Source organism: Camelus dromedarius, chromosome 11 (genome assembly GCF_036321535.1).
Source record: "Camelus dromedarius isolate mCamDro1 chromosome 11, mCamDro1.pat, whole genome shotgun sequence".
NCBI classification, from domain to species: Eukaryota; Metazoa; Chordata; class Mammalia; order Artiodactyla; family Camelidae; genus Camelus; species Camelus dromedarius.
Window position 1 is genome coordinate 8,906,546 of NC_087446.1, and position 25,428 is coordinate 8,931,973.

At 57.6% G+C, this 25,428-nt stretch overlaps 1 protein-coding gene across 2 annotated transcripts; it reads right to left on the reverse strand.

The window, feature by feature from the left end:
* Positions 1 to 894: 894 nt before the first annotated feature.
* On the reverse strand, positions 895 to 24,596 carry MICALL1 (MICAL like 1). 2 transcript variants are annotated; one of them, XM_031463244.2, is made up of 17 exons: positions 24,220 to 24,596; positions 19,879 to 19,927; positions 19,287 to 19,428; positions 17,204 to 17,292; positions 15,941 to 16,083; positions 14,332 to 14,777; positions 13,016 to 13,073; positions 11,999 to 12,375; positions 10,181 to 10,596; positions 7,410 to 7,544; positions 6,663 to 6,789; positions 6,434 to 6,524; positions 6,208 to 6,281; positions 3,558 to 3,672; positions 3,315 to 3,361; positions 2,223 to 2,281; positions 895 to 1,126 (listed from the first exon to the last, which is right to left on the reverse strand). In XM_031463244.2, the coding sequence occupies exons 1-17, from the start codon at positions 24,363 to 24,365 to the stop codon at positions 1,121 to 1,123; spliced, it is 2,520 nt and encodes an 839-aa protein (XP_031319104.2). In that variant the 5' UTR covers positions 24,366 to 24,596; the 3' UTR covers positions 895 to 1,120. The 2 variants fall into 2 exon arrangements, with proteins under 2 accessions (XP_031319104.2, XP_010981893.3); XM_010983591.3 differs by having other exon boundaries at positions 895 to 2,281; positions 24,220 to 24,592.
* Positions 24,597 to 25,428: the final 832 nt, after the last annotated feature.

Below are 25,428 nucleotides of genomic sequence, written 5' to 3' on the forward strand. Positions count from 1 at the left end.
ACCACAAGCCCTATGCTCTCCCAGATTCTGTCATTTTGCTGTCCCCATAAATCAAAGTATTTTAGAGATTTCAACCAACCCTCCCACTTGGAGGGATTCACATAATCCTCTCAGGCCACATGACCCAAGTTCGGGCCTGCAGAATAAACATGGCCCTGCAGCCTCAAGCAAATAAACAGTGAGGACCAGATCAAGGGTTGGCTCCAGAACATTCCATGGGAAGCCTGTCTCCACACACACCCTCCAGAACCTGAGAACCGAGCATTCAACGTGACGAGGACAGCCGCCGTCCACCTCAAAGGCCGCAGCACGTGGCCCAGAGGCAGCGAGCTGGAGGACCCAGGACAAATTCAGCCCACCTGTGACACCACAGCAACCTACCCTTGGTTTAAATTCAGATCAGTTGCCAACATTTACAAATTACACACACACCGTCTGGATTTCTGGTTTCTTTTGAAAAATGGAAAGGTCAGGGCCCACTGGGCTGACATCCCCACATGCTACATTTGACTTAAGGGAAAAAGAACCTCCCCATCTGGCTGCGGCATATCCACCCCAGATCACCCCAGTCCCCACCACCAAGTCCCCTGAAATCAAGTCAGCCTGACGGAGCCCAGCCTGGTTCATGGGTGTCACCTGCCTGGCCCCTGGAAGGTACTGGAGTTGGTGACCCCAGCTCCAGGTCCTCAACAGGCACGTTTGGAAGGAGAGGCCGGGCTGCACAGGTGTGGGAGCCACCTTCCCTGCAGAGGAAGCGGTCCTGCCGCCGTCGGTGGCAGCCCGTCCACGCCCTCCTGGGCAATCAGACAGGCGGGCCACGAGGCGCGGCCAAGGCGGGGAAGACAGCAGACCTGGCGAGGGGAAGGCGCCCCAAGGCTGCAGGACACCAGCAACTAGAGGTGGTCTCTGTTTATTGTCAGTGAGGAAAACCCTCTCAAGTTAATACAGTGCGATCTTTCCCCAAGAGGTGTGCTGAGGGCAAGGGGCCCTAGACACACCCCAGATATAGCTTAGAGCAACAGTGCTTTGACCAAGAGCTGCTGGGCACATTCCCGGGGGTACGGTGGTGGTCCCCATCCGCGGCTCCTCTCCCACAGCCATCCCAAGGAGTGAGCAGCCATCAGTCCTTCGGTGGGAGAGAACGGACAACAGACGAACATGAGGAGACACGCTAGCAGTGACCACCCAGAGTGGGTGCACCATGCCCCAGCTCTGAGGTGGCGGGGAAGGGCGGACAGGAGGGCCAGGCTACCGTGTGGTACAGGACCAGGATTAGCACCTACGGGCAGCACACCCCTGCTGCTGATCTGGCTGAGGGTCAGGGATCAGAACTCCCCAAGGCCCATCCTGGGGGACTCAGCATCCAGGTACCCACCCACCCCAGCACGGCCCCCACGTCCTGGGAAGTGAGATTTCCTGCAGAACAAGGGGAGATGAGGGAAGAACCTCCTAGAACTTCCAGGAACAGAGAAAGGGATTTGTCCATCAGGCCCATTTGCATCTGAGGACACAGTAACTACCTCCAACTTAATTAAGAGACTTCATAAATAGAGCTCCTGAGTGAGGAGAAACAGAATCAGGGCCGCCCGCACTGAAAGGAAGTTTCAGAACCAGGACCAGGGCGGAAAGAAGCCAGTGCAGCCGAGCCCTGCTCGCTGGCCTGCCGAGAGGGGAGAGCCCATGAGGCAAGACACCCAAGCCGGAGGGCTACCATCGGCCCAAAAGACAGACCCAAAGACTCTGACAGGTAAGGCTCCCATCTGGGTGCGGCACAGAGAGAAGAGGGTCCAAGGAGCTGCCCGGCTCGGCAGAGGCTGAGCGGGACGAGGGGCGGGTGTGCTCAGCGGCTGCCGCTCCCAGACCCAAACCCAGATCCGGACCTGGATCCGGCTTGCTCCTGGGGACGGTCACAGCATCGGGAGTCATCAGAACCAGGCTGGGCGCAACTGAAGCCACCTGGGGCTCAGAGGAGAAGGAAGAAAACTCTTTGGCCCAGACCAGGCAGAGGACCCTGAGGAGGGAGAGGCTGTCACCAAGAAGCCCCCTTCCCTTAAGTCATCTTTCCTCTCAGCTGATCCTGAAGGCAGCGGGGTGCTCCCAGCAGAGCACAGCCCAGGGCCAAGCCAGGAGGGGTGGGGCCCCCAGCTGGCGGCACGCTGTCAGCTCTTGTCCCCAGGGGACTTGCTCTTGGGGTCCCGCTTGTTTCCCAGCAGCTTCAGCACCTTCATGGTCTTGAACTTGCCCTTCTTCTTGCCCTCGGGTTCAACCTCTTTCTGGAACTCTGCAAAAGGGATACAGGAGTCCATCAGGGCAGGCCGGGGGTGGGGGCAATGGCCAGGAGTGCTGGCCCACCTCCGCCACTACCTTGCCTGGAACCATGGGCACGTCCCTGCACCCTTCTGAGCCTCCGGTTCTTCGTGTCTAAAATGCGACATACCCTCCCCAGTGTTTAGGCAGGATTGGGAGACGAGCACACATGAAAGCAACATGGGAGCCCCCCAGCCTGGCGTACGTCCATCTTTAAAAGGTTCAGTTCCCCCAGGCTGGTGCCCACAGCTCTGCGCATTACAACACAGACGCTGACAGTCAGAGCTGGAGAAAACCTCAGAAAATCATCCGTCCCAGCCCCAACTTATTACAGTTGAGGAAAATGTGGGTTTTGAAATGGACTAACACCATCCTAGCTCTTTGGAGGTGCCAGGCCCCGGGCTAAGGGCTTTCTATGCGTTATCTGAGTCATCCTCAGCACACGCCCGGGAGGTGGGTGCCTCTGTCACCCAGGTCTGCAGATGAGGAGAGGAAGCATAAAGGGGTGAGGTGGCCGGCTCAAAACCATCCATCTGGGAAGCACCAAAGCTGGGACTGGAATCCAGTCTAGCTGGAGCCTAGACTTAACCACAGGCCACAACATGAGTCACTGGTGGAACCAAGATTAGGCCCAGATCTCCTGCCTCTCAGTCCAGGGCTCTTTTAACCATTTTAGGCAGTATCTTATCTGCAGGAGGGATTGCTCTTTGAGCCCACAGACCCCTCCTAAGCCAGCTGTAGATCTCAAGGAGGAATGCAGGGTGTAAGGTAGATGCACCCTGGGAAAATGCTCCCATATGCCGCCATCCTCCCCTTGGGTACCAGGGCATCCCACACCCACCCTCCTGGCTGTAGGCTGGCTGGCCTTCCTACACCTGGCCTTCGCGGCAAAACAGAGGCTAGGAGTTTGCACACACTGTCCCTGTAGCACCCGCTCCAACCCTTTGTTCAAACTGCCCCCCACCCTCCAGGAGTTAAGTGGGCCAGGGCCCCAGGAGGGGCCTCACCTTTCTTCTTGATCATGGCTTCTAACATCTTATCTTCCTCTTCCTCCCTGAGGTGAGAAAGGGAAGCTGAGTGTCCCACAGGAGGAAGGACCAGATCATCTCTCAGTCCCCTCCAGACATGGAGTCCACACAGGGTGAGCAAGGGCACACTGGGACGGCTGGCAGTGAGGGCAGAGCTGGCCTGCCTGCTCTGGACTCTGCCCCAAAGGCAGCCCTGGGGAACCCCTCCCCCGATCATGTCACCTCTGCCGGTCCTCATCTAGGCAGTTGACGATGGCGTTGCGCTGCTCGATGAGGGTCACGAGCTCCTGCATCAGCACCTTCTCTCGGCCCCGGTCCTCCTCTGTCCAGTCCTTTTCTGCCCAAGGGGAGAGTTGGGGGACATGAGTTCCAGGAAGCGAGGAACCAACACCTAAGGGCTAAGGGTGGCCAGGACCAGCCCCACACTAGACACCACGGGGACAGGGAGGAGGCCCCAGATGGGTGGGGATTGTAAGGAGAAATGAAGGCTGTTGTAGAAGAGATCAAGGATCCCAGCCTGCCTACCGAAAAAACTCTGCAAGGGAGCTCCGGGAAGGCCGGCACACACGTGTTCTAACGGAGACCAGCAAGTGCCAAAGAGTTTCCTGCTTATGTTCATTCATTCATTCAACAAATGCTCACTAGGTGGTTTCTTGGGGGAGGCAGGATTCGGGCTGGGCCTGCTGAGAGCCTCCAATGGTGGGCTGGCCAGAGTGGGGCAGGGTGGGAGATAACAGGGAAACCCAGGGGTCCTCATGCAGGAGAAGCAACATGACCCAAGTGGCATACTGGGGCATTCATATAATGCCATGAAGGAAGGCAGACTAGAGGGGACCCTGTGGACAGGAAGCCTAGCCAGGAGGTGTTCCTGATGTCTCATACACTTGCTGCCCCTCCAGCCTCCTCTCAAGAACCCTCAAGAGCCCGAGCCATCCCATAGGACCACCCTCCAAGGCCCGGCACCTGCAGCTTGGTAATCCTCTCACCCAGCCCACAGACTCCCCAGGAATGGATGCCCACACTTGACCTTCCCTCCAACATCTGCCACCACAGGCCTCCTCATCTCAAAATAAGCATCCTGAGACCCCTGAGCCATGACCCAGCCCCCTACCGCCTCAATTTGCCCAAACTCTGGAGCAGTTGGCCCAGCAGAATTCTGGGGATGACATGGGTTTCAGCGTCACCACCTCAGTTCACATCCTACTTTGCTACTTCCCAAATCTAGGGCCTGGGTAAGTTACGTCCCAACCTACATGTGGGAAAACTGAGGCTTGAGGAAGTTAAGTCCTTGACCAGAATCACACAGCAAGAGTAAATATGAAAATGAATATATGTTTGTATATGCATGACTGGGACATTGTGCTGTACACCAGAAATTGACATATTGTAATTGACTGTACTGCAATAAAAATAAATAAATAAAATTTTAAAATAATAATAAATAAAACACAGCAAGGGTAGAACCCAGGCAGCCTGACACCCCCAAGCTACAGCCCTTATGGTGACCTGTGGGTCTCCAGCCCATCTGGGGCCTTATAAACCATCTCACCCTCCAAAGGCAGCATCTGGGACAGGATGACAAACTCCAGTCCACCACACAGAGGGCTGGAGAAGCAACACAAAAAGCCCAGGACCAGGCTGGCCTGGGGTACAGAGGTGCTGCGCCCACCCTGGCCACAAGGTGTCGCTGCGGCTCCCTCTGAGTGACAGCCACGCCCCAGCCTATGGAGATGGGAGTGACTCATAGATGGTAGGGCTGGGCTGGGACATTCTGTGACCTCCCTAGGGACACTCCTGCCTCTGGGTCTCATCCAGCCTCCCAAGCTCCCCACTCAGTAGAAAATCAAGGCCACTGTCTCAGCAGGCAGGAGAGGCTATGTGCAGGGACAGGCCCAGGTCAGAAACGTGTATAGAAGCCCAGCTCTGCCACCAATGGGCAAGACTCTCAGCCTCGCTGGCTCTCCATTTCCTCATCTGTCAGATGGGAACGTGAATGCCTACTACCTGGGCCACAGGAAGTGGTCAAAGGCCTTGTCTTCCGCCCCTGGACACTCCCTACTCCAGCTGTCTGTCGGCTCACTCCACATCCTGGTCCCAGACCCCAATTCAGCCACATAATAACTATCAGCCATCAGCCCCTCAGAGGGCACAGAGCCTTTCCACATCCACTGTCTCCTGGGCCTAAGAATACCCTATGAGGTGGGTACCCTTCATCCCTGTCTTACACATGAAGTTCAGAGGGGCTAAGAAAGCTGCCCCAGGTCACCTAGCAAGTTAGCGGCAAGACCCAGGACTGTCTGACTCCCCACCCAGGCCCTCCTGCTGCTCCCCCCCCCCATTCTGAGCACATCCCATCCCTCCCTTCCAGAGTTACTCTGAGCCACACTGTGGGGGCCTTTCTACCACTCGTCCTCCCACCAGCAGTCCTGCTGTCCTCTGGCCTAATGGCCATGAGCTCAGAGCTGCCCCTGCCTCCCTCGATCATCGGGGCAGCCCTGGGCCCTGGAGCCTGACCCCTCCCCGCTGGGGTGCTGCCCAGCCACACATCTCAGAGAGTCCGTGGCCCAAACAGGCCAGTCTGCTCCTGGGCGTGGTGCTCCCAGCAGGCCTGTCATCCCACACCACACATCATACCCTCACACTAGCCATGCTGTTCCCTCTCCTGTCATGGTTCGAGCCTATTTATCACCTGTTAGAACCCAGACAGCACCTCCTGGCCCTGTCCTCTGGCCTGTTCCCAGAGCCTGCCTGCGCACCCCCATCAGGGCCCTGTCTGCCCACTTCCCAGCCCGCAGGGGAAGAACCTGGCCCACTCTTCCATGTCACCGGGCCCCAGGGCGGGTGTCAGGGGTGTGGGTGTGACCGCACTCACCTGGCTTGTTGAGGAGGCACCGGAGCTCATACTCCACATCGGCCTGGCGCTGCTCCAGGTTCTGCTGCTTGAAGCTAGAGCATGAGAATAAGGCAGTTATTAGGTCTGCCCAAATCGCCTGCCCTGAGCTCTCGCGATGAGGGAAGAAGGTGCAGATTCTCAGTCAGTCCTAAGCTCCAAAGATTCTGGGGAGGGGAGCCAGGGGCCAAGGGGAGGAAGGACTCACACATAGATGAGCTCGGACTCCCGCCGGACCAGCAGATGCTTCTCGTGGATGAGCTTGAACCAGTCCACCAGCAAGTCATCCTCACGGCCCTCTGGAAGCCAGATGCCCACTGAGGCCAGGGCTGGAGGCAGTTTCTCCCTTCAAAGGAACCATGGCGGCTCCTACACAGGGAGAGAGGCTCCCCCCACCCATCTAAGTCCCACCCACAGGCCCCCTACAGCTCCCACACCGTTCACTCCCCCACGCAGCTTCTCCTCCAGCATGACCCCACGGTGTTCCAGGGCATCCAGCTGGCGCTCGATGGTGTCCATCTCTCCGTGGATGTCCTCCTCGGGGATGTACTGGTCGGCCTGGACCTGCCCGACAGCACCAAGTCACCTGAAGGACACAGCCTGCCCTCCCACGTGCCTGCTGCCAGAAGCTTGCCTCTTCTCTCCAGCCAGCACTGGCCACCACAGGCCCAGGCCCCAGCTCTGTCCCACACCCGTGTGGCCAGATACCAAGATCCCAGTGTGGGGAGGGGTGGGTGCAGAGATAGGGCTTGGTCCTAGTGCCAGCAGGCACACCCAGAGACACAACTTCCTGCCTCTTGTGGCAACTTCCTCCCCCTCTTCTGCCACTTCAGAAAAGATATGACAAAGTAAGAGAATGACCCTATTAGAGAGAGAAATTGAGAATACTCTAAGCCGGTTAAGTAGAAGTATGTCATGTGAACACTTTGATCCTTGAACTATTATTAGTAACAAGCTAAATGCATCACCCGTTGCTTTCGGCTGAGAGCAGCTGATCTGCTCAAAATCCCCCTGGCTGCAAGTTACATCTCCCAGCTGGGCCTCACAAGCATCTCCTTCCTCCAGCACCTGAGGGTAGCTGCCCAGACAGCCCATCCTGTCACAGAGTCCCATGGGAAGCCTGAGTCGGCCAAGGGAGGAGGCCCAGGCTCAGGCAGCCAGGTGTCCGGGGTTCCCAGCCGTACCTTGCGTTTGATGAGCGGGAAGCCGTGTCCTGGGGCAGGCGGTCTCGCTGGCTTCGAGCCTTTGGTGGCCTTCTTTATGGTTGGGGACGCTGTGGGTGATGCCTTCCGGTTAAAAGGATTCTCCTTACAGGAAGACTAAAGGCAGGAAGACATGACAGAAGGTAAGTCGGGGCTGGGGGCAGGAAGACCCTGGCAGCCTGATCACCTGGGACTATGGCAAGCAGACCTGTCCCCGGGGAATGAGGGTCCAGGCAGAGAGGGAACCTCCCAGCATCTGGTCTCTGAGGCACTCAGCCATCCAACAAACACGTCCATTTCCCAGCGCCTCCCTTGTGCACCTGCTGCACCAGATACTTTTCTACACCAGATACTGTTCGAGCCTCACAACCACTTCATAAAGTGGGTAGTGTGAAGCCCACTTCACCGCTGTGTAAACTCAAGTTCAGAGAGGTTAAGTAAATCGCTCAAGGTCACGCTCCTCCCAGGGGCCCAAGCTGGGATGAGACTGTTTCAGGGTGGGGCTGGGGGCAGTGGTCAGGACATGGAGTTTAGGGTCAGACAGAGCTGTAGTAGCTCATTCAGGCCTCACAATCTCCCTTTTCCCAGCAGGGATTCCAGGGCTCAGAGGGGTGAAGCCCCTTGCGTAGGGCCGCCCAGCCAGGAAGTGCAAAAGCAGGGATCCCTCCTTCCACTAGCCAGAAGAGGGAGGAGGAAGGTAGCTCCCGCCCTGCCCAGGAAAGACTCACATCCTCTGCTGCCCCCTAGGGAGATCCCTGTCCTCTTTGAGGCCAGCACAGCCGGGCAGGCCCAGCCCTGGGACAGGCCCCGCCTGCCACACAGGCAGTGCCAACATTTTCCAACCACTTGTCCCAGCTCATCGGAAACAAAGGCATCACCTGAGGCCATGGAGTGCTCCCAGGAGTGATCACCCAGCTCTCCAACAACTGCGGGGAGGAGGGAGGAGCCCTGCTCACCTCACCTGTGCCAGCCCTGGGAGAGATTCTTGCAGGCTGGAAGGTGTTCTGGGATCTGAAGCAAGGAAAGTGCCAGGCCAGAATCCAGGCACCATAGGGAGACAGACCTGCCCAAGGCCCCTGTCTCCTGCCCCGCTGCCTCTGGGATTCTCTCTGAATCCTGGGATTAGGGTTGGGGCACCCCAAGAAGGAAGCCCATGTGAGGTCTGCCCCCACCCTGCTCAATTACACCCAGAGGGGCCCAGCAGGGCCAAACAGCCCGAAGGCCTCCAGCCCCTCAAGGGTTCTCAGCCTTTTCTCAGCCACAGAACTCCTTCAAACCAACCTTTCACAGACCCCAGGACAGGAGACAGATGTTTAAAGGGAGCTGCCTGTAGGGGGGAGGGGAGAGGCATCCAAAATCCACTCCCTCCCCCACCTCCCACACCAAGGAACCCTGGGACTCCTCAGAGCAGAGAGAACCAGAGAAGGGATGGGGCCTTCTCCAAGTCACACAGCAGGTGGGTGGCCGACCTGGACAGGAGGCTGTGGCCTGGGCCAGGGGAGGCTAAATAACCTTCAAGAGGAACACAAGTGGAGGCTGGGCCAACAGCTCAGGCCCCTCCGCAGACTCATCCTCTGTCAGGTCGGTCAGACCAGGACCACAGCCAGCCCACGTGAGCTGTCCTGCCACCCTCCACCTGGGGCTGGACGAGTCTTGGGCCCTCAGAGGGCTGCAGGGCACAGAGGGTGGAGGATCAGAACCTAGTGGCACAAAGAGGCCACGGCTGCAGGAGAGGTCCCCTTGTGAACCAGGTGCCCAGAAGAATATCCTGACCCCTGTGATGCCCTATTCTTGAGGTGGGACTGAGAAACAAGTGCTCCCCCAGCCCACAAAGGTCATCTGGAAAATGAGCTCCCAGGGATGGGTGCCCAGCAGACCCTCCACGTGCCTACTCAGCCCAGAGAGGAGACGGAGCCCGGGGCGAGCCTGGGAGGGGGCCTGGAGAGGGGAGCCCAGAGCAGGGTCTGTCTGCAGCCCAGGAGCTGCACACAACAAGCACTCAGTAAATCACTCCACTTCCTATGGAGGGCTGACCACCCCTCACTACAAACTCTGCACATAGCAGTGTAGTCATTTCAGTAGCCCACCCCGACCTGACTGTGAGCAGCTGAGGGGCGGGGACCACCACAGCCACATCACCTCCGGAGCCCAGGCCAGCCCGTGCGCACAGGAGGGACTCAATGAACACCAACTGCCCCGTTCTACAGGAGGGGAGACTGAGGTCTCTGGAGAAGGAAAATGACCCCGAGAAGGTAGTCATCCCCTCCTCTCTGTGCTCTACCCCAGGGGACCTTGTAGAACTCAGCTGGGCCTCTCTCTCTGAGCAGAACGTGAGTTCCTAAAGGGCAAGGACAGGGTCTCAATGCCATCCTGCCAGGGTCTGGCACACACAGGGCCTCAGTGAATGGAAGGGTGGACAGAAGGATGTGTGATGAACAGTGGCTGGTGGACACTCCCCGAACGGGCAAGTGCCTGGACACAGCAGGTAAATAATAGCTAGGGCCTCAATACGCGGAGGGCCAGACAGGTAGACAGGGGAACAGATGGACAGGAGGTCTGGCCAATGGATGGCAGGATGGAGAGACGGAGCTGGACCTCAGTGAATGGAGTGGGGAACGGGTAGCTGGCCACAGCCAAGGTCACCCAAGAAGCTAGGGCCAGCAAAGATGGAAGGCCCTGGACACTCCTGCCCTGAGACCAGGCCCACATCCACTGGACAGGACAGCAGCTTTGAACAAGGGTAAGGCACTCACCTTTACCTGGAGCTGCGGGGACAAGGTTCCAGGGGAAGGTGCAGGGCTCTTGTCTCCAACCAGCAGGAGAGGGGTGGGGGCAGCGCCCCTGCAGGGCTTGACTGGCAGGGGACCTGGGCTGCCCCCAGTACTGGGGGCAAGGCCAGGGCTGGCTTGAGGTGTCCGGTCCACGCTGGGTTGCACCAGCTCCCCAGAGGAAGACAGGGAGGAGTTGGTGGAGAGGCTGGCAGAGGTCCCAGGGGTGCCAGGGGCATGGACAGCAGGCTCTGAGGAGCTCTTGGGCACAAATGGTGGCTCTAGAAGCTCCCCACTGGGGGGCTGGCTGGAGCCCTCGGACGACAGGCTCTCCACGCTGAGGGCTGGCGACGGGGTGGCTGAGGGTGGCTCCGAGTGTGACAGGCGGGAGGCGTGGAGAGCTGCGGAAATGAACGTGTGAGTGGGTGCCATGTGAGGGGCAGGGGCAGGGCTTCCAGCCTCGCCTAATGTGCTCTACTCTCGACAGAGCTGCAGGTGGCCCTGGAAACCCACATCCTCCACATTCAGAAAAGCAAAAGCCCAGAGAACAGCAAGTACATGGTAGGACCAAGGTCACTGGCAGACAAATCATCCAAATTCATCCCACGTTCCTCAGGCTCTGATGGGCCACCTCGGGACATGTCCATAGCCCTGGGTTTCTTTCCTCATCCGGCATGGCTGCGGCCTCCACTTCCCCTCCCACGTCCAGTCTGACCCAAAGCAAAGCCAAACTGAAAAGGCAAAAAGCCTCGCTTCTGTCTGCCCTCTCCTCTGCCTCCGACCTGAGAGGGAGGAGTGGGCAACCCTCGCAGTGGCCAGCTCGCGGCCAGGCACTGCCCTGTGCCACCGTCATCCTCAGGCAGATGATGGATAAACCATGTGTCAAGGTATCAGCTGCACTTTCCAAATGAGGCAACAGACTCAGAGAAGACAAGGGCTGGGACTGGACCCAGCTGTGTCTGACTCAAGAGCTCATCCCATCGGCTGCATCCCTCGCTCGCCCACCACCTCCACTGGGCCAAGTACACTCAGCGGGAGGGTCCCAGGGCGCCAGCAGGGGCCCGAGCAGGGAGCCTGGACCACCTGAGCTCCTGCCTCTGGTCACCTCCCACATGCTGTCAACTCCACTGTCTGAGGGGCTCCCCCAGAGGTCTTGGAGGCAGCCGGACCCCAGCCGTGGTAGAAGGTGACCAGGCACAGGGCCCAAGGAGACTGCAAGATGGTGAGAGGAAGTGCTGGGCGGAGGGAGACACAGCGCCCTGCAGCTGGCCCATCACCCCCATTTTCCAGATGGGGAGACTGAAGACAGACACAGAGGAGGAAGTGCTCAAAGTCACTAGTGCCATGTCATGCATCCAGGTCAGAGCCCGAGCTGCCTGGTGACTGCAGGATAATGACTACATGGGCCAGTTTGGAGCTAACTCTTGCCGCGTGCCTCCCGAGACCTGATACTGTGCTGAGCACTTCAGTGGATAACACATTTAATTCTCACAATAGTCCTGTGAGGTGGGTTATGGAAAGTTAAGAGCCTGGAGTCTGGACCCTGGGTTCAAATTCTGCCTCCACTGCTTAATCGCTGTGAGGCTTTGGGCAAATCACCCTTTCTGTGCCTCAGTTGCCTCACCTGTCAAATGGGGTATGATACCCACCTCACAGGTTTGCTGTAGGATTAGTTGAGGACACATATGGCACCTGGCCTGGAGCGGATCCCTCTAAACCACAGGCCCTTCCTCGGCCCTGGGCTGATCAGATGCCCAACCCCAGAGTCCCAACTGTTGGAGAGCTTCCAGGAAAGGCACTCACCGAGGGGGGACGCACTGGGTGCTCGGGGGGCCGGGCGCTTCTTTGTCTTTGGGCTGCTGGTCGGGGTGATGCCATACCAGGGGTGCAGGGACTTGGGTGTGGACTCCGGGTGAGCCAGGGCAGGGCCGGTGGCCACACTGGGTGCAGCTGAGGGCTCTTCCTCCTCCTCCTCAAAGGGGTTGTAGGGTTTGGGCTCCGGGCCAGCCGCCTCTGAGCCCCGTGTGGCCACCTCGTCCACACCTCCGTTCTCCACCTGCCTGCTGTCCCGGCCTGGCGGCGGCCCAGGACTGCTGCTCGGGGGCGGGGGAGCTGGCTTCTTCTTTGGCTCTGCCTGCACCAGCGTGATCCACGGGGGGTCCTTCCTGGGGGCTGGCGACCTGGACGGAGGCAGGAAGAGGCAGAAATCATTAGGAGGCAAGGACAGCCGCATCCTCTCCACGGACAGTCCTGAGTCCTCAAACGGGGTGGACGAGACACCGTGCCCTTCTCTCCCACCCCAGCCCCATGGGGCCAGTCTGGTACCAAAGCTGAAGAGACCTGGGGATCCTCTCTCTTTCTGTCTGTCTCTCCATCTCTGCCCCCCTCTCTCATGGACCATACAGGGGAAGCACGGCTCCCAAAGAACAGCTGGGAAGAGATGTCCTCGCCTGTGACGCAAGGTCCCGGGGGTGGAGGAGCTGAGCCAGGTGCACAGCTGTGCTTTTCTGGGTCTTTCTGTACTCTGCTGCTGATTCTCACACCTCTGGCAGCGAGGCCTAGGCCCCCCACATTACAGAGGCAGCAGAGGCTTGGAGAGGTGAAGGGACCCCAGAGGCAGCCATCTCTAACAGGCACTGCTGCCCACAGGAAAGGGGACCCCAGAGGAGCCACAGGGAAGGGGATACAGGCACAGGCTCCTGCTGGGGGGTGCGGGTGAGCTCTGCCCATTCTTGAAAGGCTGTGCTGGTGGGTCACAGGGCCTTGTTACCCATCCAGGCCCCAAACAGGGCCCTGAAAGCCCCTCAGGGGCCAGCATACCTCTCTGACAGCTTGGGCGTCCCTCTGGGCTTGGGGACAGGGGGTTCATGCAGCCTCCCTAGATGGGAAACGAGAGTGAGACAGGCCTTCATGAGCAGCAGAGTAGGGCACCCGGAGCAGGCCAAAGTGCTGGCCTCACCAAGGAGTGCCCTATCTTCACACCTGGTGGGCCCTGGACTCCACGGGGCCATGGCAACCTCACCTGGACCCTCATACCTCCTCGGCCCAGCCCTCAGGGAGACGAGATAAGCACCGAAGGTGAAAGGTAGAGAAGGTCAAAGGGGAAAGGCCAGGACACCTGGAGACCCATCTGAATTTCAGTTAAGAAGGGGGAACCCAGGTGCCCTCTAACACTTCCCCACAATGGACAGGAAATACCGTCTCAACTCAACCCCAGTGTCACATCCTCCTGGAAGCCTCGGCCTCCCAAGTATCCTCCGTGAATCCCACAATAGTCTCTGCTTCCCCCTTCTTAACAGACTTCTACATTCTACCGAAATCCCTGTGCCCGCATCTGTCTCTCCCTCGAGGCTGGCAGCACCTCAAAGGCACAAAGAGGTCTGAACGGTATCTCCATCCCCAGCGCGCAGCTCAGGAACAGGCCTCCATGAGTGCGGAACAGAACTGAAAAATCCCAGAGGTAGACCCTGGGAGTCTCCCTCCCCCAGGTCCCCACGGATAAGAGCTGCCCGGCCCATCTCAGGTGACAAGGAACCTCGCTTCCATGAGCTCATGGAAGCCCAGGGAGGTCATATGGGAAGGTCTTGCAATGAGGAGGCGGGGCAGGGTCTTCGCTGCAGTTCAGGCTAGCCTGGAGAGCGCCCCAGGGGCCCATCTGACCAGGGACACACCCTCCCCTGTCCCCTGCCCCGACTTTTCCTTGCCTGACATCCACACATGGACAAGCACATGAGCTGGGTGAGGGAGGGGAGGTCACCTGAGTGTGGACACACCAAGTCCCAGAGACACTCACTCGGGACACAGGCACACACAGCATGCACCCACTACACACCCCAAAACTGAAGCATACAAGACAAACACAAAAAACACAAACACCCCAGCACACACAAAACGGGGCGGTCCAGGGCTGGGGTCCGTATGCCCCCAGCATGGAAAACAGGGCATGCACAAAGAGGACTCAGTAACTATTTGCTGCACCAATTCATAACCTCAGCACCACAGTCATCCCCTGCACATACACAGCACACATAAGCACAAACAGATGGTGTGACCCCACGAATACCAGCAGTGCACACGCAAGATTAAATGCCAGACACACTCCACGAGCTCCCAGCCCCAGCTGGACTGTGGCTCACCGTTCACCAGGCCGCCGCTGCCTCCCTGCTCCACCAGGTTCTCATGCTGCAGACTTGACCGGGGCCGGGGCGTAGGGGGTGTCGGGGCTGTGCTCTCGGAGGCCTTCCTGGGAGCAGGTGTGGGGCGGCTGGCCGGGGGGTTGGCCAGCTCTTGTGGTTTGCCAGGAACACGAGGCTTGGTGGGGATCTGGGGCCGGGTTTCAGGGCTGGCCTTGGGCAGGTCCACCTCAGCCCCTGCAGCCACACTAGGGCCGGGGCTGCCTCCCTCCACATCCTTGGCTTCTTCTGGAAGATGCTGCTGCTTTGGCTGTTGGGGGGGTCCGGGCCTGACCACCGACCGCCCACCTGGGCCCAGCCTAGCGCAGTGCTCTGCACACACAAAGGTGCCCTCCTCTGGCCCATTCTTGTACGCTCCAGGGAGCAGGGTGCTGGAGCACCGTCGACACCTGCCAAGGAGAAAGGGGTGGGGTGGGGAGGTCAACTTAACCAGGCAACCCAGTCCAGGGTGCTGGATACCCCTCCTGCCACAGCCAAGGCTCTCCCTCCCCTACTCCCAACTACCAGCCTGGACCCTGTCTCAGTGCCCAGGACTTCCCATCGGAAAAGGAAAACAGTAAATGTCAGAATCATAGAACAATAAAACCCCGGGAAGTCAGCAACACAAATTGTGAAACACGACTTCAGTTTCTGCTGCAAGAGGAAGCAAAGGCTTCCCCCCGAACCTGGAGGTTCCCTCCACTGTGCGGGCCGCCACTCATTAGTGGCTCAGGAAATCAGTTTAGTGGTTTTCAACCAACCAGGTTTTTTGTTTTGTTTTTTACTGAAATAGAATAAAATAAATACATCAGAGTGTCTCACACTTGTTTTCTGAAACTCTAATTCCAGTTGTACATCTATTTACACAAGTTTCATTTCAGGGATGCAAGCACAGCTGGTCACACTGTCAAACATTTCTTACTGGGGGGGGGTCACCATAAAAAGTTTCTAAAACGTTGCCCTGTGGCCAGACGTGACTGGGTTGATGCAATGGTTCCCTTTCTCAAGAATTTTCCCCCCTGACACCTCAGTTCTGCAGTCAGGTCCCTGGGTTTCCAGGTCCAGCCACTACACACACACACACACACGCACCCACAACTAAACCACAACTGAATACTCGCTGTAACTCTCAGTCACCGGTTTCCCTCGAGTATTCAATTGCTTTGCTGATGTTGTTTTTAATCACACGTAAAATGTTTCATACATTCTCTAATAAGCTACTTATATTTTCCCTGCCTCTTACTCCATTTGTTTTAAACCTGGCTTCCCCGGGGGCCACACACTGAAAGCCAGTTATTACTGAGATTTTTTTTTTAATCTTTTCTTTCTCCAATTGTTTTTAAAGCACATTCTGCTCCTTCAGCACCATTAGGTACTTAGTCTCAAAGAGCTCTGGCCCCATTTCTCTCATTATGTGACTAGCAGGACTTCTCCTCTCACTCGGCCTTAGTCTGTTCATCAGGAAAATGGGGATAAGCAAGATGCTTCGGCATGAAGAGCCTGGCAAGAGGTCGGGCACACGTGGTGCTGAATCCATGGATGCTCCCCGCTCCCAGGCTCCCCAGCCACTCACCGGAAGCAGTGCCGGTGGTACAGCTTGCCGTCAGCCAGGTAGCGCTGCACCAGGTGCACATGCTGCTGGCAGGCCGCGCACGTGCTGCTGGGCGTCCGACAGGCGCCTTGCTCCGACAGGCTGCCCGAGGAGCGCTCCTCGCCCTGCAGAGAAGGACGTGGGCAGACTGGGGGCAGGGCAGGGTCACCAACCATCCTGTCCCAGAACACTCCCCTGGTTCCCCACTCTAATGGGGGCCGTCCCCTCAAGGGTGCACAGTGCTGACTGACTCCATCAGAGTCCCGGAGGGGCAGAGGGTGGGAGGCTATCACTGTTTTGTAGATGAGGTAACTGAAGCTCAGAAAGGGGGAAAGACTTGTTCAAGGTCACTGAGTCAGAGTGGAAACATAAAAATCCTGACTTCCAGTTTCTGGGGACTTCCCTGCCAGAAAGGCAGCTCCTGGATGTAGAATCCCTTCCCGTGAGCTGCTCCTGCCCCTCTCCAACCCGGTAGGTGGGCTTTCCCTGACAGTTGACTGTCCTCTTAGGCCCACCTTGTCTGCATTCTCCGTTTCCCCAACTAGAGCCAAGGAGATTTAAATCCCAGCTTCTCAGCTTCTAAGCACCGTGACCTTGAGCGAGTTGCTTTCAACTCTAGGCTTTGGGTTCCCACCTGCCAAACAGAACCCTACCCCTGCCTGTCTCAGTCCTGCACACCCTCACTGGGCTCCCACCCTGGGCCAGCTCCCTGTCCCTGAAGAGCTCCGCCAGCAAGGAGCAGATAGGAGCAGATGGGAGCAGATGGGGAAAGTCCTTGAAACACAGTGAAGTGCAGTCCAGATGTGAAAGGCTGGTGTCACCCCCTAAGCATGTTGGAGCAGGAGACTGACAGTGTGGCCTCTACCTCCCAGCTAAGAGACTTTGGACAAATGAACAAACCTCTCTGAGCCGCAGTTTCCTCATTTGTACATCAGGACACATAATACCAACCTCCCAGTGTTGTTGAGAGGATTAAACAGAATCACACCAGGAAGTTAAAAGCTCTTTCTCACAGGCCTCAAGGGGAGTGTCTGCTGTGTTGTACATTTAAGTCCTGTCAGTCCCTTGAGGGAAAGTCAGTCCATGGATGCTCTGTGCCCCTTCCCAGGCCTGCGATCCCCTGCCCCTGCCCTGGCCTCTGAGACTCTGCTTCTGAAGCCAGTGGGAAGGGGCCGAGAATGTCCTCTGATACTGCTATGGCAGTCATACCCCCACCTCGCCCTCCCACCCCCAGCCTCTGCCTACCTGAGCCCTGTCTCCTGGTTCCGTCGGGGTGGGCCCTTCAGATGGTGGGGAGGACGATGCCAGGCCCTTTCTAGCGGGTGAGACACCAGCTACCAAAAGACAGGAAAGAGACTCAGGCATCTGGAAGCCCTGGAGTCCCAGGAGGCCCAACCTGGCCTGAGATTTGAGCTCCACTGCCACCACTTGTGGGCAGGCCCCCCGATGCAGTGGGAACAGGCTCCCACTTCACACAGGCCAAGGGACGCCTCCACCTCTGAGCTCAGCGCCAAGGGCAAGCCACCTAACCTCTCTGAGCCTCCGCAAAGTGGGACAGAGGCCCCCACCACACAGGGCAGTGTGAACAGCAAGGCACCAGCCCAGTCCCAGAACCAGCAGTGCCCAGTATGTGAACGGATGGGCAGCTTCCTTCCTGCCAGGCTAAGTGGGCCCAGAAAATACAGAACAGGACCATCTGGAGGCGTCTAACAGCCAGCTTTGCCTCCAGCGTTGGAACACCACGCTGTCTCCTCTGGTTGAGCAGCAGGTGGGATAAAAATGGTTTGTATTTAGGGGCCAAGTTGTACAAAAAACACAAACTGTGCCTTTAGGAACAAGAATTCCCCGTAGGCCCGGGGGGTGCTCTCAGGGCACAGTGCAGGGAACTGGGCCACCAGGGCACCTGCACCCCCAGGGTGTTCAGTGAGGACCCAGAAACGGAGCGGGCACCACCAACAGTATTACTGAGGGTCTTCCCTGACCTACCCACCTGGCAGGTCCCCGGAAAGTGGCCTTCCAGAGAAGAGCTTAGTAAAGAAAGACTGGAGTTTGGCAACATGGAACCTTCCAGAAGGTAAGACTGAATTGTGATTCTAGGTGAGCAAGCTAAAACTCTAACCAATGGAATAAAAAAGTAATAATGCGGGGAGGGTATGGCTTAGTTGTAGAGCACATGCTTAGCATGCACAAGGTCCTGGGTTCAATCCCCAGCACCTCCATTTAAATAAATAAATAAACCTAATTACCTCCCTCCCCTCAAAAAGGGGGCTTTAAAAAAAGTAATAATAATGGTAACCTTGAGTCTTAAATTAGGGCCAGACACAGGTTCACATTTCCTCATTTACTCCCATCAACCCTGTGAGGTGGGCACTGTTGCTCTCACCAGGACAAGAGGTGACCATGTGGCCCACTCTCACCCAGACAGCAAAGGGCAGAGCCAAAATGCTGAGTCCACACTGCCTCTCACCAAAGACTTGGCAGTGGAGAAATACTTTTATCTTGACTTTTGGTAAAATACACATCATGTTATTGGTTGTTATAACATTAATCCCTAGCATTATCTGGGGGAGGGAGTAGATTATTTTAATTTTGAAGTTTTTATGCTTTTTCTATGTTCCAAATTTTCTACAGTAAGCATGTTTTAGTAAGAAAATAACAATCCTGATTTCAAAGAATACTTTTTTAAAGAGATGGGCTGAGACTGTCCGCACAGAGAGCAGAGGCAGGAGAAAGGACTGACATGGGACAGGGGACGGGCAAGGTGCCCACCACCCACACAACCTGTGACAGCAGTGACACAGCGCAGGAGTCAGGACATCTGGATTCAGATTATGTTTTCCTGCTGTGTGATCTTGAGCTCCTAGCTTCCCCTCTCTGAACCCATTTCCTCTGTGTTCTCAGGTCTTGAAGGTCACTGTTGGGAACACAGTGCACAACAGCCCTACAGGATCACTTCCCCACCAGAGGAAAAACTCCAGGGAAGTGTCTGCAAACAGGAAGTGAGGGTGGGTGCCAGAGAGGTGAACTCCCAGGCAGCGGATGACCTTGCCCTGCTCTGTCTCCTCTGATGTTATTTGCTGTTACGTATTTGTTGTGTCTTCCGGACAAGGCTGTGAGCTCCAGGAGCACAGTGATCTCAGTCAAAACTGTACCCCAAGGGCCCAGCACAGTGTTATTTTACTCAATAAATATTTCAGCAAGTGAATGAATGATATAGTGAATGAATGATGGGCTGCCTCCTGGCGCCTGTTTGTAGCTCAGAAAACAATAGGACATATCCCCAGCCCCACCCCCAGGCCAGCCTCCCCAGAGGGTGCACCCCTCTCACCTTGACCGGGGCTAGCAAAGTGGTTGTAATACTGGGACACGTAGGTCATGATACTGAGGCAGTCGGGGACACTCATGGAGACCATGTCATTGGGGTCCAGGAGGGCAGGGATCCCCAGCTCCTTCTCGGCCACTTCAAAGGCCTGGGGTAGGAACAGGTATGAGAGTGAGGGAAGGTCTGGGGCAGAGGCAGGTAAGGGGTGGGGATGGGAGCAGGTGCAGGGGTTGGGGAAAGTTGGGAGGTGTGCAGAAGCAGCCACAGCAGGAAGAGGAAGAGGAGGCAGGGTCAGTGGGCCCCTCTCCACTTAGACCCAGCTTCCCTCAGTAGGATGAGGGGGATCAGGGCAGGGGCAACTGTAGGCTCCCCCCAGCTCTGGCCTTACACTATGACCTAGAGAAGGGGAAGGCCTGTGCTCCAGACACAAGTGAGCCAGAGGGAAGCAGGTGGACAGGGAGAGGAGCAACCAGGGCCCCAGGGCAGGGCAGCTCATCTGGGAGCTGGCCCACAAGCCCTGGCCTGCAAGATCTCCATCCTCCCACCCCACCCTCAACACACACAGCCTCCTGGGCTTCTGTCTGTCTGGGGGACTTACCAAACGGTTATTCTCGAAGACATTGTCCTTGGAAAGTGAGTCAAAATCTCTGCAAGAAGCAAAGGGGAGGAGGAGCACTGAGGAAGGCTGGGGCAGGGGTGTGGAGTGACCAATGGAGGTGACCTCATCCCAGCCCACCTGGGCCTCAGCAGGGCTGGGGGAAGGCTCTGTGGACTCAGGAGGAAACTGAGGCAACAAGCACATCTGACAGAGTCGGAGCTGCCAGGTAGGGCAGAGGATGAGCTCATGGCCTCAGGAGGCCTCCAAGCAGAGGCTGGAAATCACTCAGAAGGGGCGGAGCTGAAGTCTGATCTTCAAGATTATCCCCAGGAAGCCAAGTCCTGACTCAGTGGCAAAGACAAAACTAAGACCAGGACCAATGCTGGTAGCAGGGATATCCATGGATTAATGACCCCATGCCGGGCACTGGGCTGAGCTCCTGTCTTAAATTTACTCTATTTTCAACTCTACTTGGCAGGTATTTACCCCATTTTACAGACAGGGACACTGAGGCCCAGCGGGTGGTGGGGAGGCCACCTAGCCCTGGGAATCCACATTTCTGGTCCTTTCACTGCATATTACAAACCTGGAGAAGCCACACCAACTTGCCAAATCCCTAACCCAGCCTGAAAAGGAATGTTGTTTTAATGGGGCCAGGAATAGAACAAGTCTGAACTAGACTAGAAAGCTTATACTCTCCAGAGCTGCTGGCACTGAATGGCTGACCCACCCTGCTGGGCCATTCCTGGGGGCACTGTCCCTGGGGGAGCAGTGAAGGGTTTCCCAGTTTCTAAGCTGGGACAGGTGAGAAGTGGTAGGGCCTCCTGGGGGACCCTGGCTTTATTTATCCCCCTCCCCACCTCCCCGCTCCGGCTGCTGGAGTGGCGAAACCAGCAGAGGAGGCCCGGCCATCTTGCTCAGCAGCCTCCTGGGTGCACCCAGTGGAAGCCTTGTCCTTCTATGGCTGAAAACTGCAGCCTGACTGCCCGAGTCGTGGGCCCAGAGGCCGGAGCAGGCAGCACCAGCCTCCAAAGTCTGGGTCCCAGGCACTTCTGCTCTTCCGGGCGAGGCTGTGGGGCCTTGGGCAGTCAGCAGTCCTTGCCGGCCTTCATTTTCCCATCTGCAAACTGGGGAAAGCACTCGTACCAACTTCCAGGCTGGTGGGGAGGACTGGTCGAGTCTGGGTTTGGTAGAGGCAAGCCTCACAGACACAAAAGAGCCTCTCCTGCCCTCCTGACCCCTAACTTCACCAGGCAGAGTCCATGGTACAGCGAACCCTGGACCAAGGCAGGAGACGGCAGCTTGCAAACCCCAGGAGGTGCTCCAAGGCTGGGTGGACTGAGGAGGGAGATGGGGAGGGGACTGTGTATGAGTTCAGCCCCTGTTGTCACCTCTGGCGAGACGCTTCCTTCTCCCCTTAGCTGGGTCCCTGACTCCTCCCCTTGCTTTGCCACTGCCTAGAAGTGTGACTCTGAGCAAGCTACTAACCTCTCTAAACCTCTGGGACACTGTGAAACCAGCTCAGCCTCCAACAAAAGCTTGTTCTGAGCACGAATGAGACAAAAGCAACTTGTCTGGGAGTTTATTTCAGTCTCCCCAGTAGTGTTCCTAGAAGGCTGGGGTCACATTTTGTTCTCCCTGTGAACCCAGCGCCCTACAGTTCCCTGTACTTAGTAGGCACTCCATAAATGTTTACTGAATGAATAAATGCTGGAAACAATGTGAAAACTGTAAAGGTCCCCAAGATACTTCGATTTTTTTCCTCCAGCTTCTTCCCCCTCCCCTAGCTTCATCCTGAATCAACATCTGGACTTCGGGAACAGATATTTTCTGAGAGTCTTCAAAGGCCTGGGAAGTTCTATTTGGCTCTGGGGGAGATGAGGAATACAAAAATGAAACCCACATGGTCTCTGACCTCAAGGGAGCTTAAAGATGCTTGGACGGGGGAGGGAGAATGAACCGGCCCACAGCTCCAGGGGCCTGAACCCCTTTCGAAGATGATTCTTACCCTCACACCTACGTCACCCCTATTTTCAGGGAGGTCCTCCCCTACCCATTGCTGAGGTCCTCTCTATGCCTTACGTAGGACCTGGGCCTCAGTTTTTCTCCTGTACAATGGGCTGGCAGCCCAGATGCTGGCCTGCCTGGACCTGATCCTGGATCTCTTTTCAGGAGGGAAGCTGGCCTCCACTCCACACCAACTCTAGCTACATCCCTCCCCTGCTTAAAACCCACATGACTCCCCATGACCCCATCCACCCCCCTTAGCCAGCAGGAGATCCTAAGCACTCTGGCCCAGCCACATCTGGCCCTCCCTGCCATGTACTATGGACTCCAATAGCGCTGCCTATGTCTATGACCACTCAGGCGGTCCCCTCTGCCCAGAACACCCTTCCCTCGGCCCTGACCTGCCTCCTGCTGTCTCCTATGACTATGTGATGTCTGAGAGGCCTTCCCAGCCTAGCCATCTGATACAGCACTTCCCACATGGAGTTATCAGCACTATTTATACCTCTGTTACCCCCAGAGGCTGTGGGAGACTGTGTGGGGTTTGTCTCTTGGTTGGTTGGTTGCTATTTTCATTAGCAGGTACAATGTCCAGCACAGAGTACCACTCTGCAGACACTTGGGGAATAAATGCAGGAATAAGACACTTTCATCCTCCCCTACTGCCTAATAACACTACTTATAATAATTAATGTCAATTGAATGTTCACGATCTCATTTTATGCCCACAACAATCCAGTGACGTGGGTCTTATTATCAACCCCACTTTACAGATGAGGAAACTGCTGCCTGGAGGTATCCAGTGACTTTCCCACGGCTGCACACTCAGCACATGGAGGAGCTGACCGCAAACCAAGCAGCCTGCACTTTGTGCTGGCAGGCTCAGGGCGGTCACGCAGCTTTAGCTTGACACCCAAGTCCTTTCACACACTGGCCCTGACCCTGCCTCACCGCCTGCCTCCCAGCCAAAGCAGAAGACCCCTCTGCTCTAAGGCATGGGTCCAATTTGGGTGCCCTTCTCCATCCTTCAAGCCCCGGCTCCTGAGCCCCCGACCTCGTGTCACATGCCTCAAAGCAGGCAGCAGCCCACCTACACCTTCAACTCATCTCATCCACTTCTGTGTGCACATCCGCCAAAACCCTCTCCTCCAGGGCCCACTCCAGGGCCTACCCCACCACCCCCAGACATTGTACCACATGGTACAGAGCAACTAAGTGCATCTACACCATCGAATCCTTGCCTTCCTTTCTTCCCTCCTTCATCAAAGCCTCCCAGGTGCTGTCCTTGGGGGGTGCAGGTCTGGAGGTGGAAAAGACACACAAAGACTGCAGAATCTGCCAGGCTCACGGAGCCCTGTCCAGGGGACTGTAAGCAAGACAGGCCAGGACCGTGACACTTATCCTCGATTTGCAGATGAGACAGGAAGTACAAGGAATTGTGGATGCCAGACAAACTTAACTCAGTGTTTTATGAATGAATGAATGAATGAATGAGTGAATGAATGAATGAATGAATGAGTGAATGAATGAATGTAAGAGGTTCCAGGGCCCAAGGAGAAAGTCGAGATAGAAACCTCAAGTCAACTGCTCTGGGGTCTGAATAAATTTTCCCATGGAACCTCACTGGGCAGCTGGGGTGAAGAAGAGGCCATTTCACACCCTGGAGCAGCCCATTAGGGGTGTCAGTTGGATCCTAGGAGTCTTCACTCAAGTAGCCCTGCCCCACTGTGGTCAGCAGGGCTGTGGGGCACACCTGGGGAGGCAGGTCTGGGTCCTAATGGAGTTGGAGGGGGTTACATCCATTCATCGGACCTCTGCTAACCACGGGTCTCCTCCTGTGCTAGTGCCCTGGAGACAAGATCCCATAGGGGAATCAGAGACGGATTCAGACCAAGGGGGCCCCACAGAGGAAACAGGCCTCAGTGTCTCACGGGGAGGAGGCTGCTCAATGCGCCTGTTTCAGAGTTTAGTATAAGAAAGGCCCAGAGTCCCCGAGAAGGGCTCGGTGCCCCTTGAGTCAAGGCCTCTGTGTTCCTCTGACGGAAATCAGTGCCCTGTGGGCGGGGCCAGGGCCAAGGCAGAGGGACCAGCACGGGGGGCTGGTTCAGTGTCCCAGTGGGCGGGGTCAGAGAGGCCAAGTGGGGGAGGGGAAGCCCTGGGTCGGAGGGTCTCAGTGTCCTGCGAGGCGTTGGGGGCCCGCCGGAGGGTCGCCGCCTCCGTCTCCGGGGGCGGCGCCAGCCACCGCCCGGGCTCCGCGTCACTAAGGGGGGCGGGGGTCCCTAGCTCGAGCCCTCGCCGCCCTGCGCCCCGGCCGCCCGCCCTCCCGGCACTCACAGCAGGTCGGGCCGGTGCCGGTGCAGGATGGCGCAGAAGGCCAGGCCGTCCCGGAAGGAGCTGCTCAGGTCGCGGATGTCCACGCCGCGGTAGCCCTCGCACTGGCGGCGGCACCAGGCCAGCAGCGCGCCCCGCGGCCCCGCCATGAGCGCGGGCTCGGGTCCGGCTCCGGGCGCCGCCGGGACCGGGTTTCACCCTCAGGCTCAGCTCGGGCCGGTTTCCGGCTGCGGCTGTGGCTCTGTCGCTTCCCTGCCCGGCGCCTCTCGGAGCTCCGGGCGCGACCCGCGGGCGGCGGGCGGGGGGCGGGGAGGAGGCGGGGCCGCGGCCTCGGTGTCCTCGCTTGGGCTCCGGCGCGGGGTCCCGGCTCGGCTGCCTGCTGCCCGCCCGGCCCTGCCCGGACCTGCCCGAGCAGCCGCCGCCCGCGTGGCCCGGCCCCGCCGGCCGCCGCCTACTCACCGCCGCCCTCTACCCTCGCTGTGGGCCGGCCGCGGGCGCCGGCGTCCCGCTGGCCTCGGTCCCCGCCCGCCGCCGCCGGGGAGCGGGGAGAGGGCGGCGGGCTGGCGCCCCACCCAGCGGCGGCTCCGCCCCTAGACGCGGACCACCCCTCCCCGCCGGCCCAACACCCCACCGCCCCTCTCCTCGGCGATCCCGATCACTCCCTCCCCTCTCCGTGGACCCCTCAAAGAACTCTGGGACAACCCCTGAACCCCTCACCCACAGCAAACTAGTCCCTCGCAATAATGATTTCTTCCACCTCCACCACGCTGCTCACCGGGAACTCTCTTCTTGCTCCCAACCTAATTGCTTCCCGCTATTTGGCTGAAGGACTTGCAAATCTCCCACATTCCCCTGGCCTGAAACTTTGGGGAGGCATTCCCCCCACCTTAGGCCAATCAGGCAGTTTCCCTGCAGACCCCAAAGCACCCCAAGATGACACTAACTTCCCTCACACTGTGTCACCACTCCAGAACACACGCGATTTCCAGGTAGTTCTGTCTGCCGCCATCCCCTCCCCCCTAGAGCTTGACTGGGAAACTCCATGCTCCCAGCCTCCCAACCCCCCCAGTGTTGGTCTAGGTGTCCACTCAGTGAGCATAACAACGGGTCCTGCAGGGATCTGCCCCCTCCCCACTGGGGCATCCTGATTAGAGTGGTAGTGGGTTGGGCTCCCAGGGGAAGGACCTATGGGAAGCAGACCCTTGTCTGTTG

Bases quoted from the DNA above. Each gene is read 5' to 3' on its own strand.
- MICALL1 (XM_010983591.3), bottom strand. From the start codon at position 24,365: ATGGCGGGGCCGCGGGGCGCGCTGCTGGCCTGGTGCCGCCGCCAGTGC. The intron at 13,074-14,331 runs GTGAGCCACAGT...TTTCCCATCTAG, and splicing joins CAGCGGCGGCCTGGTGAACG to GGAGGCTGCATGAACCCCCT. The intron at 6,525-6,662 runs GTGTGGGAGCTG...TCTGGCTTCCAG, and splicing joins GCTGCGTGGGGGAGTGAACG to AGGGCCGTGAGGATGACTTG.